At 44.7% G+C, this 17,919-nt stretch overlaps 1 protein-coding gene across 6 annotated transcripts in view; it reads left to right on the plus strand.

Moving 5' to 3' along the window:
• ANKRD6 (ankyrin repeat domain 6) overlaps positions 1 to 17,919 on the plus strand; it is a 198,245-nt gene that overhangs the window by 106,201 nt on the left and 74,125 nt on the right. For all 6 annotated transcript variants that reach the window (XM_075862144.1, XM_075862148.1, XM_075862147.1 and 3 more), the window contains exon 3: positions 8,504 to 8,602. In XM_075862144.1, coding sequence (XP_075718259.1) covers positions 8,504 to 8,602 — 99 coding nt within the window. The remainder of the gene's footprint in view (positions 1 to 8,503; positions 8,603 to 17,919) is intronic.

Below are 17,919 nucleotides of genomic sequence, written 5' to 3' on the forward strand. Positions count from 1 at the left end.
GTTATTATGTTAATAAATGTGAGGTTCTTAGCGCTCAGTTTGATGTTCTTATACATGTATATATATATTACATATTATTGTTATACTATGAAACTTCACTTAATGTATTGCACTGCGTGCAAATTTCTATTTTTTATTTTTTGCAAAAAACGTGAAATGTTTATATATTGTTATATTTTCAAAATAAAAATCTTTGATAAAGTAAAAAAAAAATGTGCGAGCCCACCTGCCACGACAAGGCGACCTCTTTCAGGGGGTCCCTACACTGAACATTATATCCCTATTTTGAAGACTTACCTCTCTCTCTTGGTTCCTGCCTGGCCTGAGCTCACTGTGTGCTCAGCCCAAGAGAGAGAGGTAAGTCTCCAAAATAGGGATATAATGTTCAGTGTAGGGACCCCCTGACAGAGGTCGCCTTGTCGTGGCAGGTGGGCTCGCACATTTTGATCAAACTGAGCGCTAAGAACCTCACATTTATTAACATAATAACTATAGCAGTAATGCAATAAAAATGTGTAATAAACAATAAGTGTGTGTATATATTTATCTTAGCGCCTGCGGTGTGCATCTGCATTTTCTTGTTACTGGTAATACATTAGTCACGGCAGATTAGCACCTGCATAACTATTTCATGTTTTAGGAGGAGCTGACCAACTCTTTTTGTTTGTAGTATTTGCATGGGGGCGGTGACTGCTTCCATTTTGGTCGTGCTCTCCACCCACCTGTCCAGGGCTGCTTTTAATTAGAACAGAATATATTTGGTTCCTGCCTGGCCTGAGCTCACTGTGTGCTCAGCCCAAGAGAGAGAGGTAAGTCTCCAAAATAGGGATATAATGTTCAGTGTAGGGACCCCCTGACAGAGGTCACCTTGTCGTGGCAGGTGGGGTCGCACATTTTGATCAAACTGAGCGCTAAGAACCTGACATTTATTAACATAATAACTATAGCAGTAATGCAATAAAAATAATAAAAATGCATAATAAAAAATAAGTGTGTGTGTATATATATCTTAGCGCCTGCGGTGTGCATCTGCATTTTCTTGCCCCTGTAGATAGTGCCACACACAGCTCACTGTAGATAGTGCCACAAAGTCCCCCTTGTAGAAAGCACCACACAACCCCCTGTATAAAGTGTCATACACAGCCCCTGCAGGTAGCACCTCAACCCCCCCCTTGTAAAAAATGCCACACACCACCCATGTAAATAGCGCCACACCCCCCTGTAGATAGCATCCCACACAGCCCTGTAAGTATTACCACAGATCCCCCACTTTAGATAGCGCCACACAGCCCTCCTGTCGATATTGCCACACAGCTCCCTGTAGATAGTGCAAACACACACCCCTGTAGATAGTGCCACACACTTCCCCTGTAGATAGTGACACACTGCCCCCTGTAGATAGCGCCACACAGCCCCCCTGTAGCTAGTGCCACACAGCCCCCCTGTAGTTAGTGCCACACAGCCCCCTGTAGATAGTGTCACACACAACCTGTAAATAGTACCACCCCCCTGTAGATAGCATCACACAGCCCCCTGTAGCAAGTGCCACCCCCCCTGTAGATGGTGCCACACAGCCTCCTATAGGATGCACCACCTCCCCTGTAGATAGCACCAAACTTACCTGACCCCGTTCCAGCGCCGTCCTCTCCTCCAGCGATGCAGGCCTGGTCTCTTCTGACATAAGAAAAAAACACAGAATGGCGGGGAAGGGAACCGATGGTACTCTTGCCTTGCCAGCGCTGTCAGTTGCATCCGCGTCCAAAGGACATGGATACAATTGAGTCCAGGGCATTACACAAAGCAGTTTTATTGTGGTTTTTGCCATGATTCGCGGCAAACACGAGACAAAACTGTAATGTGGTTTTTGCTTTGGGCGGGCATGGGCCTCCCGGAGCGTCAGTCCCCAGGTGGCCGACCCTAAATGGACCTATGGGGATCCGCCTCTATATACAGGGTACCAGTCATTGCCCCTTACATAGTGCCAAACAGTGCCTTTATGCATTGTGCAGCCCCTACTGCCCTCCTGCTTTCCCCATTCACAGAGTTCAGTCCTAATACATTCTTCTCCTTTTCGCACTGATATAATATAAGTCATAGTGGCAGCCCACTCATCATTCCTTCCTCCTGCAGGAAACTTACTACTCTGATGGTGCAGATACAAAGAGATGCTTGGTGTTTGAAACCACCCCCTCCATGACACACACGATATGTTAGGGTGATCTTGCCTTATGGCAGCACCCCGCATTTTATATTTTCAGCTCTGGATAAAGGGTCATTGTAAATTCTAATTAATGAGCATCATCCTCTTCTACACCCCCTGGTTAGGTGAGATTTCTCTTTGCATTGTCTCCAGTTTTGAGACAGTGTAGCATACAGCCCCAAATTCTCAGGGACGTTTAATGGCCACAATTAGCTCCCCTAACATCAACAAATTAATGATATGTTACACATGTCTCTTGTTTATGACAGGTACATTTTAACTAAATACTATACCTGTATTCAAGGGAAGATGATGAACTGCTAGACTTTAATTCAGGACCTCAGGCAACTGATTTTCAGCCATTCAGCCAGAACAATAGATGTCAGATTTCTCATGAAGTTTCCCTGCAGTGTATGCTTTGCTGCTAAAAAAAAAAAAAAGGATGGGAAGGTTTGAGAAATGTGATATAGATGTGTTTTATTGTGAGTTACCATGTATAAGATTCCAATAAACCATATTATGATATAATATAATAAAATATGCCGGAAGTGACATATTATTATAGTGCCAACATATTCATGAGACTTTACAGAGTTCACCTTAAGCCATTTTTTATGCATTATCTTCTATACCAGGGGTCTCAAGCCCGCGGGCCGCATGCGGCCCCTGGGGCTGTCATCTGCGGCCCGCGGGACACAGCCGCTAGTATCGGCTCTGCTCCGAGACTCTGGAATTCCCTGACATCGCTGTCCACATATGAACAGCGATGTCTGGGGCTTCCCCAGAGCCGGAGTGCCGAGCAGAGCGCTGGTGTCGGCTCTGCTCCCGGACTCTGTGGAATTCCCTGACATCGCTGCCCATATATGGACAGTGTGTCAGGGTCTTCCCCAGAGCGGAGTCTCGGGCAGAGCGCTATTATCGGCTCTGCTCCGGGACTCTGGGGAAGCCTCTGACATCGCTGTCCATACATCGACAATGATGTCAGGGGCTTCCCCAGAGCAGGAGTCCCAGTGATGTCAGGAGCACAGCTGGAGTCCCAGGAAGAGCCTACTAGCGCTCTGCCTGGGACTCCAGCTCTGGGCAAGCCCCTGACATCACTGGGGCAGCCTCTACAGAGGGCAATGGGGCAGCCTCTACAGAAGGCACTGGGGCAGCCTCTACAGAGGGCACTGTGGCAGCCTCTACAGAAGGCACTGTGGCGTTATCTACAAGTGGGTGTGTGACAGTATCTGAAGAGGACACTGGCATTATCTAGGGGTGTGTTGCATTATCTACAGAGGTCACTGTGGCCTTATCTACAGAGGGCACTGTGGCCTTATCTACAGAGGGCACTGTGGCCTTATCTACAGAGGGCACTGTGGCCTTATCTACAGAGGGCACTGTGGCCTTATCTACAGAGGGCACTGTGGCCTTATCTACAGAGGGCACTGTGGCCTTATCTACAGAGGGCACTGTGGCCTTATCTACAGAGGGCACTGTGGCCTTATCTACAGAGGGCACTGTGGCCTTATCTAGGGGTGTGTTGCATTATCCACAGAGGGCACTGCGGCAGCATCCACAGAGGGCACTGCAGCACTATCTAAAAAGGGGCTGCCCAATCTTGACATGTGTGCTAACTGAGCCGCCGGACTGCATTTAGCGACACTTAAACTGGAAAGCTGGATTGTTGAAATAAGCACGTGGAGAAATATCTCAAATTTTAAACCTAGCGCTATTATTATAGTAATGTAGTATTATTATTCTAGTAATATAGTGTTATAGTTGTTCAAATAACTAATTGAATAACAATAATTTTGTATTGTATCAAATTTGAAAGTAAATCGGCCCGTCAACTTCCCATTTTTTCTATATGCGGCCCACTTACCCGGCCGAGTTTGAGACCCCTGTTCTATACAGATCTGTCCATTAACCCGTTAGTGACCGGCCCATCGTGTTTCTACGTCGGTCACTAACGGGCCTTATTCCGATGCCATAGACTTTTTACGTCGCGGCATCGGAATAAGTTTACAGAGCAGGGAACTGTCAGATCTCCCTGCTCTCAGCTGCTAGAGGCAGCTGAGGGCTGGGAGCGTCCCTGCTCTGCTGTGTGAGATCGATATCAGTATCGATCTCACCCGTTTAACCCCTCAGATGCGGTGCTCAATAGCGAGCACCGCATCTGAGTGGTTTTGGAGAGAGGGAGGGAGCTCCCTCTCTCTCCCACCGACACCCGGCGATACGATCGCCGAGTGTCTGCGTCTGTAATGGCAGCCGGGGGTCTAATAAAGGCCCCCAGGTCTGCCTGGAGTGAATGCCTGCTAGATCATGCCGCAGGCATGACCTAGCAGATGCCTGTCCGTGTTGAACGGACAGGCAGTAATACACTGCAATACAAAAGTATTGCAGTGTATTATAAATGCGATCGCAGAATCGCATATTATAGTCCCCTAGTGGGACTAGTAAAAAAGTGAAAAAAAAGTTTAATAAAGTTAATTTTAAAAAAAATGTGAAAAAAAATGAAAAACCCAGCTTTTCCCCTTACAAAATGCTTTACTATTAAAAAAACAAAATAAAGTTAAAAAGTTACACATATTTGGTATCGCCGCGTCCGTAACGACCCCGACTATAAATCTATTACATTATTTAACCCGCACGGTGAACGCCGTAAAAAAAATAATAAAAAACTATGGAAAAATTGCTGTTTTCTGTGAATACTGACTTTAAAAAAAATGTGATAAAAAGTGATCAAAAAGTCGCATCTACTCCAAAATGGTACCAATAAAAACTACAAGTCTTCCCGCAAAAAAAAAGCCCTCATACGACCGCATCGGCGAAAAAATAAAAACGTTACGGCTCTTCAAATATGGAGACACAAAAACAAATAATTTTGAAAAAAAAGCGTTTTTACTGTGTAAAAGTAGTAAAACATACAAAAACTATACAAATTTAGTATCGTTGCAATCGTAACAACCCACTGAATAAAGTTAATGTGTTATTTATACCACACGGTAAACGGCGTAGATTTAGGACGCAAAAAAGAGTGGCGAAATTTCAGATTTTTTTCTATTCCCCCCCAAAAAAAAGTTAATAAAAGTTAATCAATAAATAATATGTACCTAAAAATGGTGCTATTAAAAAGTGCAACTTGTCCCGCAAAAAACAAGACCTTATACAGCTATGTCGACGCAAAAATAAAAACGTTATAGCTCTTGGAATGCGACGATTGAAAAACGTAATAAATTGCTTGGTCATTAAGGTCCAAAATAGGCTGGTCATTAAGGGGTTAAACAGGATGTTATTGTGTTGTTCAATGCTCTTGATATATCTGTAAAACAGATATCTGTTTGTAAACTAAGTCTTTTGGATAAAAAAAGCCCTCTCACTGAGAAACCTGTCTGAGCACATATCTACATGATAAACTGCTCATGGCCTTGAGTCATTTGACAGTCTACCTTTCCTCTGTTGCCTAGAGACAATACGATCCTAATTGTAATTGCGTTACCTGAAACCTAGGCCTGGATCCTTTCCAGGTGCTGTGAACAGGAAATGCACCTTGCTGTGGTTATGTCAATTATTTGACACTCAGTAAAAGGTCATATTTAGATCAGTGATTGTAATCTTTAACCAAAAGAAGCTATGTAAAAAAGTAAAGTAAAAACTGTATATCTTTTTACTGAGAAATGATGTCCTGAGGTGCCTCCATTTTTTTCTGCATTTCTTTAAAGTAAAGTAAAAAGAATGCCCCGCATTAAAATGTCATATCTGAACTTAAAGTTGGCCTGTCACTAGCATCACATGATATAATATAGCATAAATATCCCAAGGTGATGGTGAAGAGATTTCTATTGTAATTGGTAAGGTTTATCTGTGTGTTCCGATTTGTGTGACATTTTGTTTGAATCACCATCCTCTCCTCCTTTCCCAACTACAGAATTTGTCGATTCACAATTCATACATGGTCAGGGGTATTACTGAGTCTATATAAAGAATTGGCATGCCAGTGTGTTTCTCTATGTGTATATGTTATTGGTTGCAGTTACTTACATCCAGAGGTGCAGCTAGGCTTTCCTTCACCCGCAGCAAAATATTCAGTTTGCTGCTCTATCCCCAATAAATATAAAATATTGAAGAGAGTAAATGGTTGGCACTACTTTCACTGTGGCAATACAGGATGATGTGCCTGCTGGGACTTGTGGTGCGATCACAACTAGTTGGTGTTGCTCAGTGTTACATAGATAGATGTAGAATGTACAACTTAAAGAAGAAAAATCACACGGCACTCATCGTTTTCCAAATGATCTTGGTGCTTTAATTCGTAAATTTGAGGCGGGCAAAACGCGGGAGACACAGGTAAGACAGCTGCCTAAATAATGTCAGTGCTGCCTAAATACCGTTTATTTTTTGAGACCATGCTGATATCCCCTGCTGCATCCCTGGCCACTACCCTTTGTTCCATACAGTCATCCTTTTTTAATTTGTATGGAATTTGAAGAATCATCACTTTGCTAAATCTCCTCTTATTGCAAGCACCTTGCGGAGACACCTCGACGCGCGTTTCGCAACATTCATCAGGACGCAAGTCCCATATAGGGTTTAAATACTGAACCAAACAAGCAGTGTCCAATTGTGCATGACGCATCAAGGACCTGCCCAGCGTCAACTCCCCACGACATTGCCGTCAATCGGTGCGTGTGAATCTGCCCACACACCGATATCCACCAGTACTCATTTCACATAAGGATGCAGACCGACTACAATGCTACATAGAGGTAGATTGCACAAGTGCAAAAATACTGATGAACAGACATTCACACGCCTACTATTTAAGGGTAGCTGCTTAGTATTATCATTTCACACAGATATAGCTTCTATAAGTGTGCCAGTCACATGGTTACATGTAGTGCACTATGCTGGCATACAACCTATTAGTTACGCCCAAACTATTAGATAAGGCGGGCTGCCGAGCACATTATAAGTGTACCACACAAAGTACTGACACACTATTCTCCCCCAGCATTAGAAGGCCTGGCTGCATCCTGAAAAAATACCCATAAATGATAAATATTCATGATAAACATGAGGTATTGGTTGATATTTTGGCCAAAATACGTAAGCTCGCAACCCGCGTCAAGGGTCCTCATCGCATTGCGAGTCCATATACTCCTATTACAAACAAATCACAAAAATGAGCAATATTAATTTAAAATCACTGAAAGAAGCCAAACTTACTCACAATGGCAGATATACACACCAATTCACATGAGGACGCAGACAGACTACGATGCTATATAGAGGGAGATTGCACAGGTGCAAAAATACTGTTGTACAGACACTCACGCGCCTACTATTCACGGAGACGTCACATGATGCACATGCGCACTCACCGCCATTGTAAACGGGGAACATCTAATGATATTTCAAGTAAATCGGAGGACAATATATGAAGATATACTAGAGGTGAGAGGACTTTCCATCTGCCATCATGCCCACCCTAACATATCTTTAAGGGTATTCACAATCGGCATAAAACAAATGAGAGACGGTCTCCATGGCAGCCTCCAAAACGTTGCCAGGGAGACTACACCACAGGATGAGGAGTATATATTTAACAGTACATATCCAGCAAGTCATCCAAACGTGATGATTTTACGAAACAGAATTATACCATTTAGCGCTGACTAACGCATAATTATAAATATATAATTGAATAATATATACACCAGTATGAATTACAAAATACCCCCAGGAGAAAGCAATAATATGGATTTAATATAAATATTATATAGAGAATAATAGAATGACGGGGACCAAATGGTGGATGGGCAGGCGGCCAGAGGCCATCACCAGCAAAATGTAATGCATGCCGACGTAAGCCCAGGCAAGCCCGACCACCCTCCGCAGGCCTTCCTCAAACAAAGATCCCAGGTGGTGGCCGGGCTTGCCTGAGCTTACGTTGGCACTCATTACTCTTGTATCATAATGTATGTGGTTGTGGTTATGGGGTCTATTTAAATTATATTCACCGATTGTGTTGAGCACTTAATGGAGATTCATTCAGTTTTGGCTAAAAACATTTATCAATGTTTATCAAAATTATTAGTAGAAAGCATAACTAAATTATTAGCAATTAAGAAGAAACAAGATAAACTGTATTGTAGCTGCCTTTTAAGTATACATGTACTGATTTTGATCTGAAAACCTCAATATCCCTTAATATTAGAAAAGGTTCAGTATCTGCATAACCATTTTAACTAGGAATGAAATAATTTGAATATAGGTGATCTTAATACAAGTTAATTGTGTGTATTTGTTTTCTTTGTGCAGCATGGACGCACCCCCTTACATCTTGCAGCCAATAAAGGACATCTTAATGTGGTACAGATCCTGCTAAAAGCTGGGTGTGACTTGAACGTTCAGGATGATGTAAGTAAAAAAAACTAACTATACAATTTAAAAATACTTTTATCTTCAACATTGCTGAAAAAAATATTTAAACATTGTTCCATCCAACTATGTCTTATGGAGTAGTCTGGTTTAGACATTTCCATGTTAGATCTTGTGGAGATAATAGAAGATCGGGACGGCATGATAAAGTCCCACCAAACATATAGCCAGACCTATGCATTTCTATGCCTATATAGTTGTATATGTCTGCCATCGACAGCAATAAAAAACAACAACAAAAACCATATACCATGTGGTATACGTGTATTTTGTATACAGTTGTTTTGACAGCCACTTTTTAATAAATTGAGAGCTGTGTGATCCGGACATGTCCGGGCCAAACGTATGGCAAAAGAACACCCTTATGACATAAATTGGCTCATTAAAGTCTGTAGCTGACAGTGCACTGCAAATGTGGTATGGTCCTAAATGGCACTGAAACAGCACGTTACCAGAGGATAGGTTACCTGTAATGTGCTGGGGTTGCTTGCCAGCATGTCAGCAGCTTCAATGCAGTGCCGAATTCATAGACGAACCATACTGACTTACAGTGGGGTCCGTCAGGGTTCTGTAATGGAACCTGTCTCTTTGATGGGAAGAATATTCCTCCCATCAAATCCAACGGAATTGGGGTGAATGGACAGACAGTCCCTTGGAGCTGTCTCTGACTGATCCCACTGAAATTTTGGCAAAAACAACTCCACCGCTTTTTGTCCTCGCAGAAACTGTACGCCATTTGAACTGACATGTTCTTCCCTTCGCCACAACGACATATCCTATCTGATTTATTTTTTTCTGACTACCCCATCTAAGAACTTTTGCCCCATACTTGAACAAATAGAAGGCTGACCTGGCTGTTACCTTCTCTTAACAGAAAAATAAAATTATATTTGATGAGCGCGCATTGTCAATTGAAAGTAAAATGATCACACGTGTAAACAGCCTAATAAAATTATTATTTCACCCCTCCCCCTCCCTTTTAAATAAAAATTTTTCTTGTTGGTGATAGGTTCCTGTTAAGGTTTCATGCGCATAGTAGAGCTGTGTGGATAGAGGCTATGTGGCTGCACACAGAGGCCCTGCAGCTTCATACTATAAAGCCATAGGCACTCCACCATAGGCACTTCACTGTACGGTGCTCCGTAAGATGCTGTATTAGGCTGAAATCACACATACAGTTTTTATGGCTGTTTTGTTTTTTTAAGCCAAGCACAGGAGCTGATCCAAAAGAGAGGAGTCATATACGTTTTTTCCCCATATTTTTGTCTTCTTTTTGGATTTACTCTTGTGTTTGGTTAAAAAAAATTGCATGAAAAACTTACAGAAAAATTGTATGCTTGATACTACCCTTATTGAATTAATCTCCCCTAGAAGAATACAATGGAAAAAGGAAATATGCACACCTTCATAGAAAATTGGAGGCATACATAGTTACATTAGGAATGCATAGAGGTAAATGAGTGCCGTATTACAATTCTGTACAACTAGGAGGTTGTCCAGATAAATAAAGTGTCTGTGTGCACGAGGCCTTACTGTTCGCCAAGGATAAGTTACATTTCACATTTATGGTTGTGCTTAAATTACAAACACACACATGTCGCTACTGTAAGCTACTAGTGCTCCCAGATAGCAACTATTACTTTACTTTATTTAATTTGTATTGGAAGTCTGCCAGTGTGTCTCGACATGTATTTTTGTATATAGCCAGAATGCATAAAGTGAGGCTTTTATTCTCATATTCCAATTGTGACATTTAAATAACCATCAGTGATGTCTTTGTGTTCTACCATATCCCTATGAATTTATTCCTCTCCGCTGATAACATATCCTTACCTCATTTTAAAGGGGCATTCCCAATATGGTAGGTGATGGCAAATCACTAGAACATGCCATTACTTACTGGCCGTGGGCATCAGTCCTCAGACTGTTTGTCATCCAGTGGTTGCACCCACATTGATCATAATGTTATGGTATATCCTAGTATTCTCTGCACTCTTGACTTTTCTTTTGTACTACCGTGTATTATTTTCTCCTACTACTACGTATTATGCTCTGACTCTTTGAATCTGGTTGCTCTTTTGGGCATTAAATTTGGCAAGCAGATGCATCTGACTTGCAAGGAATGCTTTCTATGGTGGCAGGTGAAAATTATTTGTATTAGTTTAAACATGCAAACAAGTCCATTATTTCTTAAAGAGCAGTTGCAATCTCATTTTATATTAACTGTTACGGTATAATATAGAAAGATACTGCCTGAAAGAACGATTAAAATGAAATATTTACTAAGTTAACCTTAAAAATTGGCTATTTGCCAACATTACTAGTATCAGGCTAAAGCAATTCACTCAGATTTACTAGAGCACAGGATTGAAAGAGAGCAGAAGCTCACTATTCATACCCTGCTCAAGTAGAAAAATATTTGAATCGAGAAATTGACACTAAATTGACTGAATATCGAACACTATGTGTCCCTAAATTGTCTAAATATCAAACACTATGGGTCCCTAAGCGTTTCAGCACCCCAGATTGATTAAAGTGCACATCATCAGGGGTCACAGACAGGAATTGAGCTCGATTATAACCCGGCAGTTTTGTTCATTACTTTCTGACAGGCACCGGTTTACGAGCATAACTTGTTAGTGATTATTGCCGGACAGCACTGAAAAGTGCTGTATCGTGTCTCCCGGCGTGAATGACACTGGTATCTGGCCGCACACACGTCCGGAAGAACGCAGAGTCTAAAAAGACTTGGTCATGCCCACCGAATCGGCGTCATCGGGGCTGGCCACCAATCACCATATGAGACGTCATGTCTGACGTTCGTGAGCCGCGCCCACCCCCCTCTCGTAGAAGCGCCAATCAGAAAGCTGGACCCAAAAAGCATCCACGGTAACCGGACAGAATAAAAGAGGCCATATTATTGAATATCGGTGAGATATCATCCAAGGGAAAAGTATAAGATGTTAGAGAGAAGCAGCCAAGAGAATAAACTAGCCCCACCGGATCTATATTAATGACCTAGAAGCGGGTCCATAATGACGTACATTAAATATCTAGGCCAATAAATCTAACAATGAGATGCCATAGAGGGAACTACAACAGATCGATCAATGGGACAAAGGTGGAAATGTGTAAAACACCCTATCTTATGCTTGTATATATTATGATATAATATGAAATATATAGAATAGAGGCAATAGATGGGAAAATAAGGTGGAGGATCAAATTATTATAGGAAACATGCGTATGAAATATGTTCATTTAAATCCAATGGCTTACTGGTCTCCATCCTAAATATCCACTGGGCCTCTTTTTGTAAAATACGTTTGTTCCAATTGCCACCCCTTCCTGATGGTCGTATGAATTCTATTCCTTGGAACCCAATCACTGTGTGGTCCCCCTGATGTGATTCCCATACATGCCGAGCCACAGGGGTATCATCTTTCCTCAAGATGTCACACACATGATCCCTAATTAGTCTCCTAAATTCCCTTTTAGTTTTGCCTACATATTGAAGATTACATATACAGGTAATAAGGTACACAACACCTCTTGTCCTACAGTTAATGAAGGATCTATTTTCAAAAACCCTGCCAGTTGTATTACTCCTGAATGACTTGCTCGTGTGAATGGAGGCACATGTTTTCCATGTTCCATATCGGTGGGTACCCTTGATGTTCGTAGTTAGCCAAGTAGATGTTTTCAATGGATCATAATGGCTATGTACCAATCTGTCCCTGATGTTACCACCACGTTTAAACGTGATGGGGGGATATTCTCCTACCTATTCACCAACATCAGGGTCAGCCCTAAGGATATCCCAGTACGTATCCAGAATCTTTCTGACTTCTGCATTGGCAGAATCAAAAGTCCCTATGATCCTGAGCTGGTTTTCCTTGGTTTGATGTGGTTTTCAGTTGAGTAATTCCTCCCTGTTTGAACCCAGGGCATGTTGGTATGCACTATTAAGTACCCCCTGTGGATAACCTCTTCGTTCAAACCTGCCTCTCATATCAGAGGCTGAAGTTTTAAAGTCTAATATTGTTGAACAATTACGCCTAGCCCTCAGACACTGGCTCTTAGTTATCCCTCTCTTTAATCCTGTTGGATGGCAACTCTCCCATCGTAGCAAGTTGTTAGTTGCTGTTTCTTTCCTGTACATATTTGTTCAAATATTGCCCTGCTCAGTTTTGTGGATTTTGATATCCAGAAAATTAATCCTATTTTCATGGATCTCTGATGTAAAGAGGCCCAGATTATAAGTATTCAGGATCACTACAAAATTGATGAAACTGTTCTCTGGTACCCGACCACAGGATAAGAACATTGCCTATAATTCTCAGCCAGAGAAGAACAGATGACGTCCACACCTCCATGTCCTCACAAAAAAAGATTTATTTTTCCCACTAGCCAAGGAAGAGGTTGGCGTAGGATGGAGCACATGGGCTGCCCATTGCCACACCTCTTATCTGATGGAAAATGCTATTATTAAAAAGAAAGAAATTGTGCTGAAGTACAAACAGGAGCAACTTAACCACAAACTGTTTGTGGCGATTGGAATGAGTACCCCTTTCTTGGAGGAAGCTCTCCACAGCCCTCCACATAAGGTTATGGGGAATAGAGCTGTAGAGAGCCTCAACATCCAAGCTGGCAAGTAAGACATGAGGTTCACATTTTATGTCCTCCAGTTTTTTGAGGGCATCCATTGTGTCCCTAATGTACGAGGGAAGAGATGTAACAAATGGTCTCAAGATATTGTGAACATACAGACTTGCATTTTGAGAAATGCTGTCAATTCCGGACACAATTGTTTTACTATTTTCTCCTACTACTGTAACGTCTATGTCCGCAGACCGTCGTCCTGACTTACCCTCTGACAACTTCGGCCATGGACGAGCGAGTTCCCGGCGGCATCTCCCTCCTGGGAGACTCCGGCACTCACTTCCTGGTCCGGACACTGTCTCCCGCATGGTGCGCGCGCCCGCGCGGCCTTAAAGGGCCAGCATGCACACATTTGCTGAATAGCTGCAATTAGCCCACAATGCCTCTGGACTATAAAAGGGGCTCTGCCCTCTCGATCATTGCCTGAGCGTTGCTGTGTTACCTTAAGTTTGTCCTTACAAATGGTCTCCTAGTTTTTTCCAGTTCCCAGTGTTTCCCATTCCTGCTGCTTGTACCCTGTATCCCGTGCTACTGTGCCTTCAAGAGTTGGAGTCATGTTGTGCCCTCTGCTGCATCTATTGTGTCGCACCACGCCGGGTGTCTGTCTACTGTCGGAGCCTCATCTTCGCCTGAAACCACCGCTACTCTCTACATTGCCTCAGGTACCCTTTCAGAACTATAGACATTACATTATACCTGTTTGGCCAGCTGCTATTCCGCTACGCGGTATGGCCCAGTGGGTCCACACCCCGCGCCGTAACAGTACGCTCAGGCCATGCACCCCGCTGGTCAATTCAAGGGCCTGTCACCTTCTCAAGCCATGCAAGCAGACCTGCAGGAACTGCGAACACGACAGGATCAACTCCTTGTGGCAGTAAACTCCATGGCACTACAGCTAGGGGAGCTAGCTGCTTCCTCGTCTGCTCCTGTTCCGGTTCCTCCGACTAATCCTCCTGCTACACCTTCTGTCAGCACCAGTTCTGATCCTCAGTTCTCGCTATCACTACCGCCTCGTTTTTACGGAAACGCAAGCGTGTGCAGGGGATTTCTCAACCAGTGCCATATCCACTTCACCTTGCACACCAGAGCATTTCCCTCGGACAGCACCAGGATCGCCTTCATTGTTTCTCTGCTTGCCGGAAAAGCCCCCCTGGCGTGGGTGAACTCAATCTGGGAACGACAGAGACGTGTTCGAGGAGCCTGGACGAGTTTTGTCGGCAGCTACCTCTCTACTGAACCTTCGCCAGGAGAACACGTCCGTGGGCGAGTACACCATCCAGTTCCGGACCCTGGCAGGAGAGCTGTCCTGGAACAACGAGGCGTTAGTAGCTTCCTTCTGGCATGGTCTGTCATCCGTGATCAAAGACGAACTAGCTGCTCGTGAGCTACCACCTACCCTGGACGACCTAATTATTACTTGCTACCCAGGTTGACATGAGGCTCAGTGAAAGATCCCAAGAGGTTCGTCGAGAGAGAAGGCTTCCAACTTCCAGAAACCCCTCTTGTCCTCATCTGTTGCTCCACCCGAGGTTCCGATGCAAGTAGATCGTCTTAGACTATCTGTCCAGGAGAAACAGAGCAGGTGCACTTCTGGACTTTGTCTATATTGCGGCCTCGCTGGCCATGTCGTGCGTCTGTGTCCCCAGAAGCCCAAAAACTCTCAACGCCTAGGATTGATTGGAGAGACAACCCTGGCCAACACAGCATTTGACAGAGAACTCTCCTCCAAGCTGTCCATCCCCGTGACTATTGTCACTGGCGAGAGGTCCCACCTGGCCTCAGCCTATCCGGACTCTGGCTCTGCAGCCAATTTTATACGCAGAGACCTTGTGGATCTTCTTCACTTGCCCACTACCCTTCTGGAGAAGCCGTTGATCGTTGCCTCAGCAGATGGATTGCCGCTGCCTGACCCAATATTGTCTGTGACCAAACCGCTGAGGCTTCAAGTGGGAGCCCTTCATTCTGAGCTCATCTCCTTTTTTGTCCTACCCAAGGCCGTCAACCCCGTGCTGCTGGGTTTGCCTTGGCTCCGTCTACATGCCCAAGTCCTGGATTGGAACTCCGGAAAGGTTCTCCAGTGGGGCCCCAAGTGCCTCAACCGCTGTCTGGGGCATATCCATCCGCTTCAGCCTCCTCCGCATCAGTCATTGGCAGGGTTGCCCTCTTGCTACTCTCAGTTCTCAGATGTCTTCAACAAGAAGGAGGCAGAGACGTTGCCGCTACATCCAGCGTATGATTGTCCTATTGACTTGGTCCCTGATTCGTCTCCTCCTCGTGGTAGAGTATACCCTCTCTCCTTACCTGAGACCCAATCGATGTCTGCCTATATCAGGGAGAATTTAGAGAGGGGCTTCATACACAAATCCTCATCCCCGGCCAGGGGCCGGGTTTTTCTTTGTTAAAAAGAAAGAAGGATCCCTTCGACCCTGTATTGACTACCGGGGTCGCAAACCAGATCACGGTAAAGAACAGATACTCATTGCCTTTAATCTCTGAGCAGTTTGATCGCATACGGGAGCAAAAATCTTTTCCAAACTAGACCTGCAGGGGGCCGACAATCTAATCTGGATTAGTCAGAGTGACGAATGGAGGACGGCATTTAATAAACGTGGTGGGCACTACGAATACCTGGTTATGCCCTTCGGCCTGTGTAACGCCCCCGCAGTCTTTCAAGAGTTTGTCAATGACATCTTCCGTGATCTCCTCTATGTCTGTGTTGTAGTGTATCTCAAAGACATTTTGATTTTTTCCCCAGATCCAGCGACTCATCAGAGACATGTCCACCAAGTTTTGCTTTGATTAAGGGAGAATCACTTATATGCCAAGCTGGAGAAGTGCGTGTTCGAGAGAAAGTCTCTACCCTACCTGGGCTACATCATCTCCGATTAGAGCCCAAAATGGATCCTGAAAAGGTAAATGCTGTCTTATAATGGCCACGCCCTCAAGGCTTAAGGGCCATACAGCACTTCCTGGGATTCGCCAACTTCTACCGGCTGTTCATCCCCAACTTCTCCTCTCTGACCGCTTCCATCTCTACCCTCTCCAAAAATGGCATGAACGCCAAGGTGTGGACTCCGGAAGCAGAGGCCTCGTTCAAGAGCTTAAAGAAGGCCTTCACGTTAGCCTCAATCCTTCATCATCCTGATGTGTCCCTACAGTTTTCGTTGGAGGTGGACGCCTCCTCTGTTGGTGCTGGCGCACTTTTGTTCCAGAGCGGCTCCAAAGGCAAGACTGTGGCTACTACCCTAAGCTTTTTTCTCCCGCAGAGCGCAACTACTTGATTGGGGATCGGGAGTTACTGGCCATCAAGCTGGTTCTGTAGGAGTGGAGACACCTACTAAAGGGCGCAGCTCATCCAATCCTGGTCTTCACGGACTACAAGAACCTCACCTATATCCAGGCGGCCCAACAGCTGAACCCTCGTCAGGCCAGGTGGTCGCTATTCTTCGCTCTGTTCCAGTTTGAGCTCCACTACCGCCCTGCTAACAAGTATGTGAGGGCCGATACCTTGTCTAGGTCATTCGAGACAGAAGACACTGTGGATTCCCCGCAGAATATCATTGACCCTTCCTGCATCATCTCTGTCAACCCTCTGCAAGTTAGAGACATTCCTCCGGGGAGGACCTTTGTGCGTCTAGCAGACAGAGGAAGAATCCTTCGCTGGGGACACAGTTCCAAGCTGGCAGGTCACGCGGGAGCCCGTAAGACCCGAGACCTACTGGCCGTCAGTTCTGGTGGTGCACGCTGCCCAAAGACATCGTCTCCTCCTGCACGATGTACGCAGCAAATAAAGTTGATGAATGCAGCACGGTCTGGGTGGTAGTGGATCGATTCTCCAAAATGGCTCATTTTGTTCCACTGACTGGTCTGCCTTCTGCTTCCCGACTGGCCGGCCTCTTCATCCAACACATCTTCCGTCTGCACGGCTTGCCTCTGCATATTGTCTCGGATCGAGGGGTTCAGTTCGCCTCAAAGTTCTGGAGAGCCCTCTGCGGTCTCCTCGGTGTGAAGTTGGACTTTTCCTCGGCCTACCATCCCCAGTCCAATGGTCAAGTCGAGAGGGTTAATCAGATTATGGAGAACTTTCTGTGGCACTTTATCTCCAGGCAGCATGATGACTGGGTGCAGCTGCTTCCTTGGGCTGAGTTCCCTTACAACAACCATACTTGTGAGTCCAACACCCCCATCCCATTCTTCATTGTCTACGGCCAACATCCACAAATACAGTTTCCTTTTTCCACTATATCCCAGGTGCCTGCAGCTGACTCTACTTTCAGGGACTTTCTGCAGATATGGCAGCAAACCCAATCTTCTATTCTGCTGGCGGTCGACCGCATGAAGAGAACGGCAGACACAAGAAGACGAGAGCCTCCCCAGTTTCTTCCAGGCACTAAGGTCTGGCTGTCTTACAAGAATATCCGGCTGAGGGTGCTATCTTGCACGTTTGCTCCCAGGTTCCTTGGACCCTTCAAGATTCTGCTGCAGATAAATCTTGTCTCTTAAAAGCTTCTGCTACCTCCCATCCTCAAGATCCCAAACTCCTTTCACGTCTCTCTGCTGAAGCCTGTGGTCCTGAACCGCTACTCCAAGACTCCTAGTTCTGCAATGGCTCCTTACGGCTCGTCAGGGACATT

This window comes from Rhinoderma darwinii, chromosome 4 (assembly GCF_050947455.1).
Source record: "Rhinoderma darwinii isolate aRhiDar2 chromosome 4, aRhiDar2.hap1, whole genome shotgun sequence".
Classification (NCBI taxonomy): domain Eukaryota; kingdom Metazoa; phylum Chordata; class Amphibia; order Anura; family Rhinodermatidae; genus Rhinoderma; species Rhinoderma darwinii.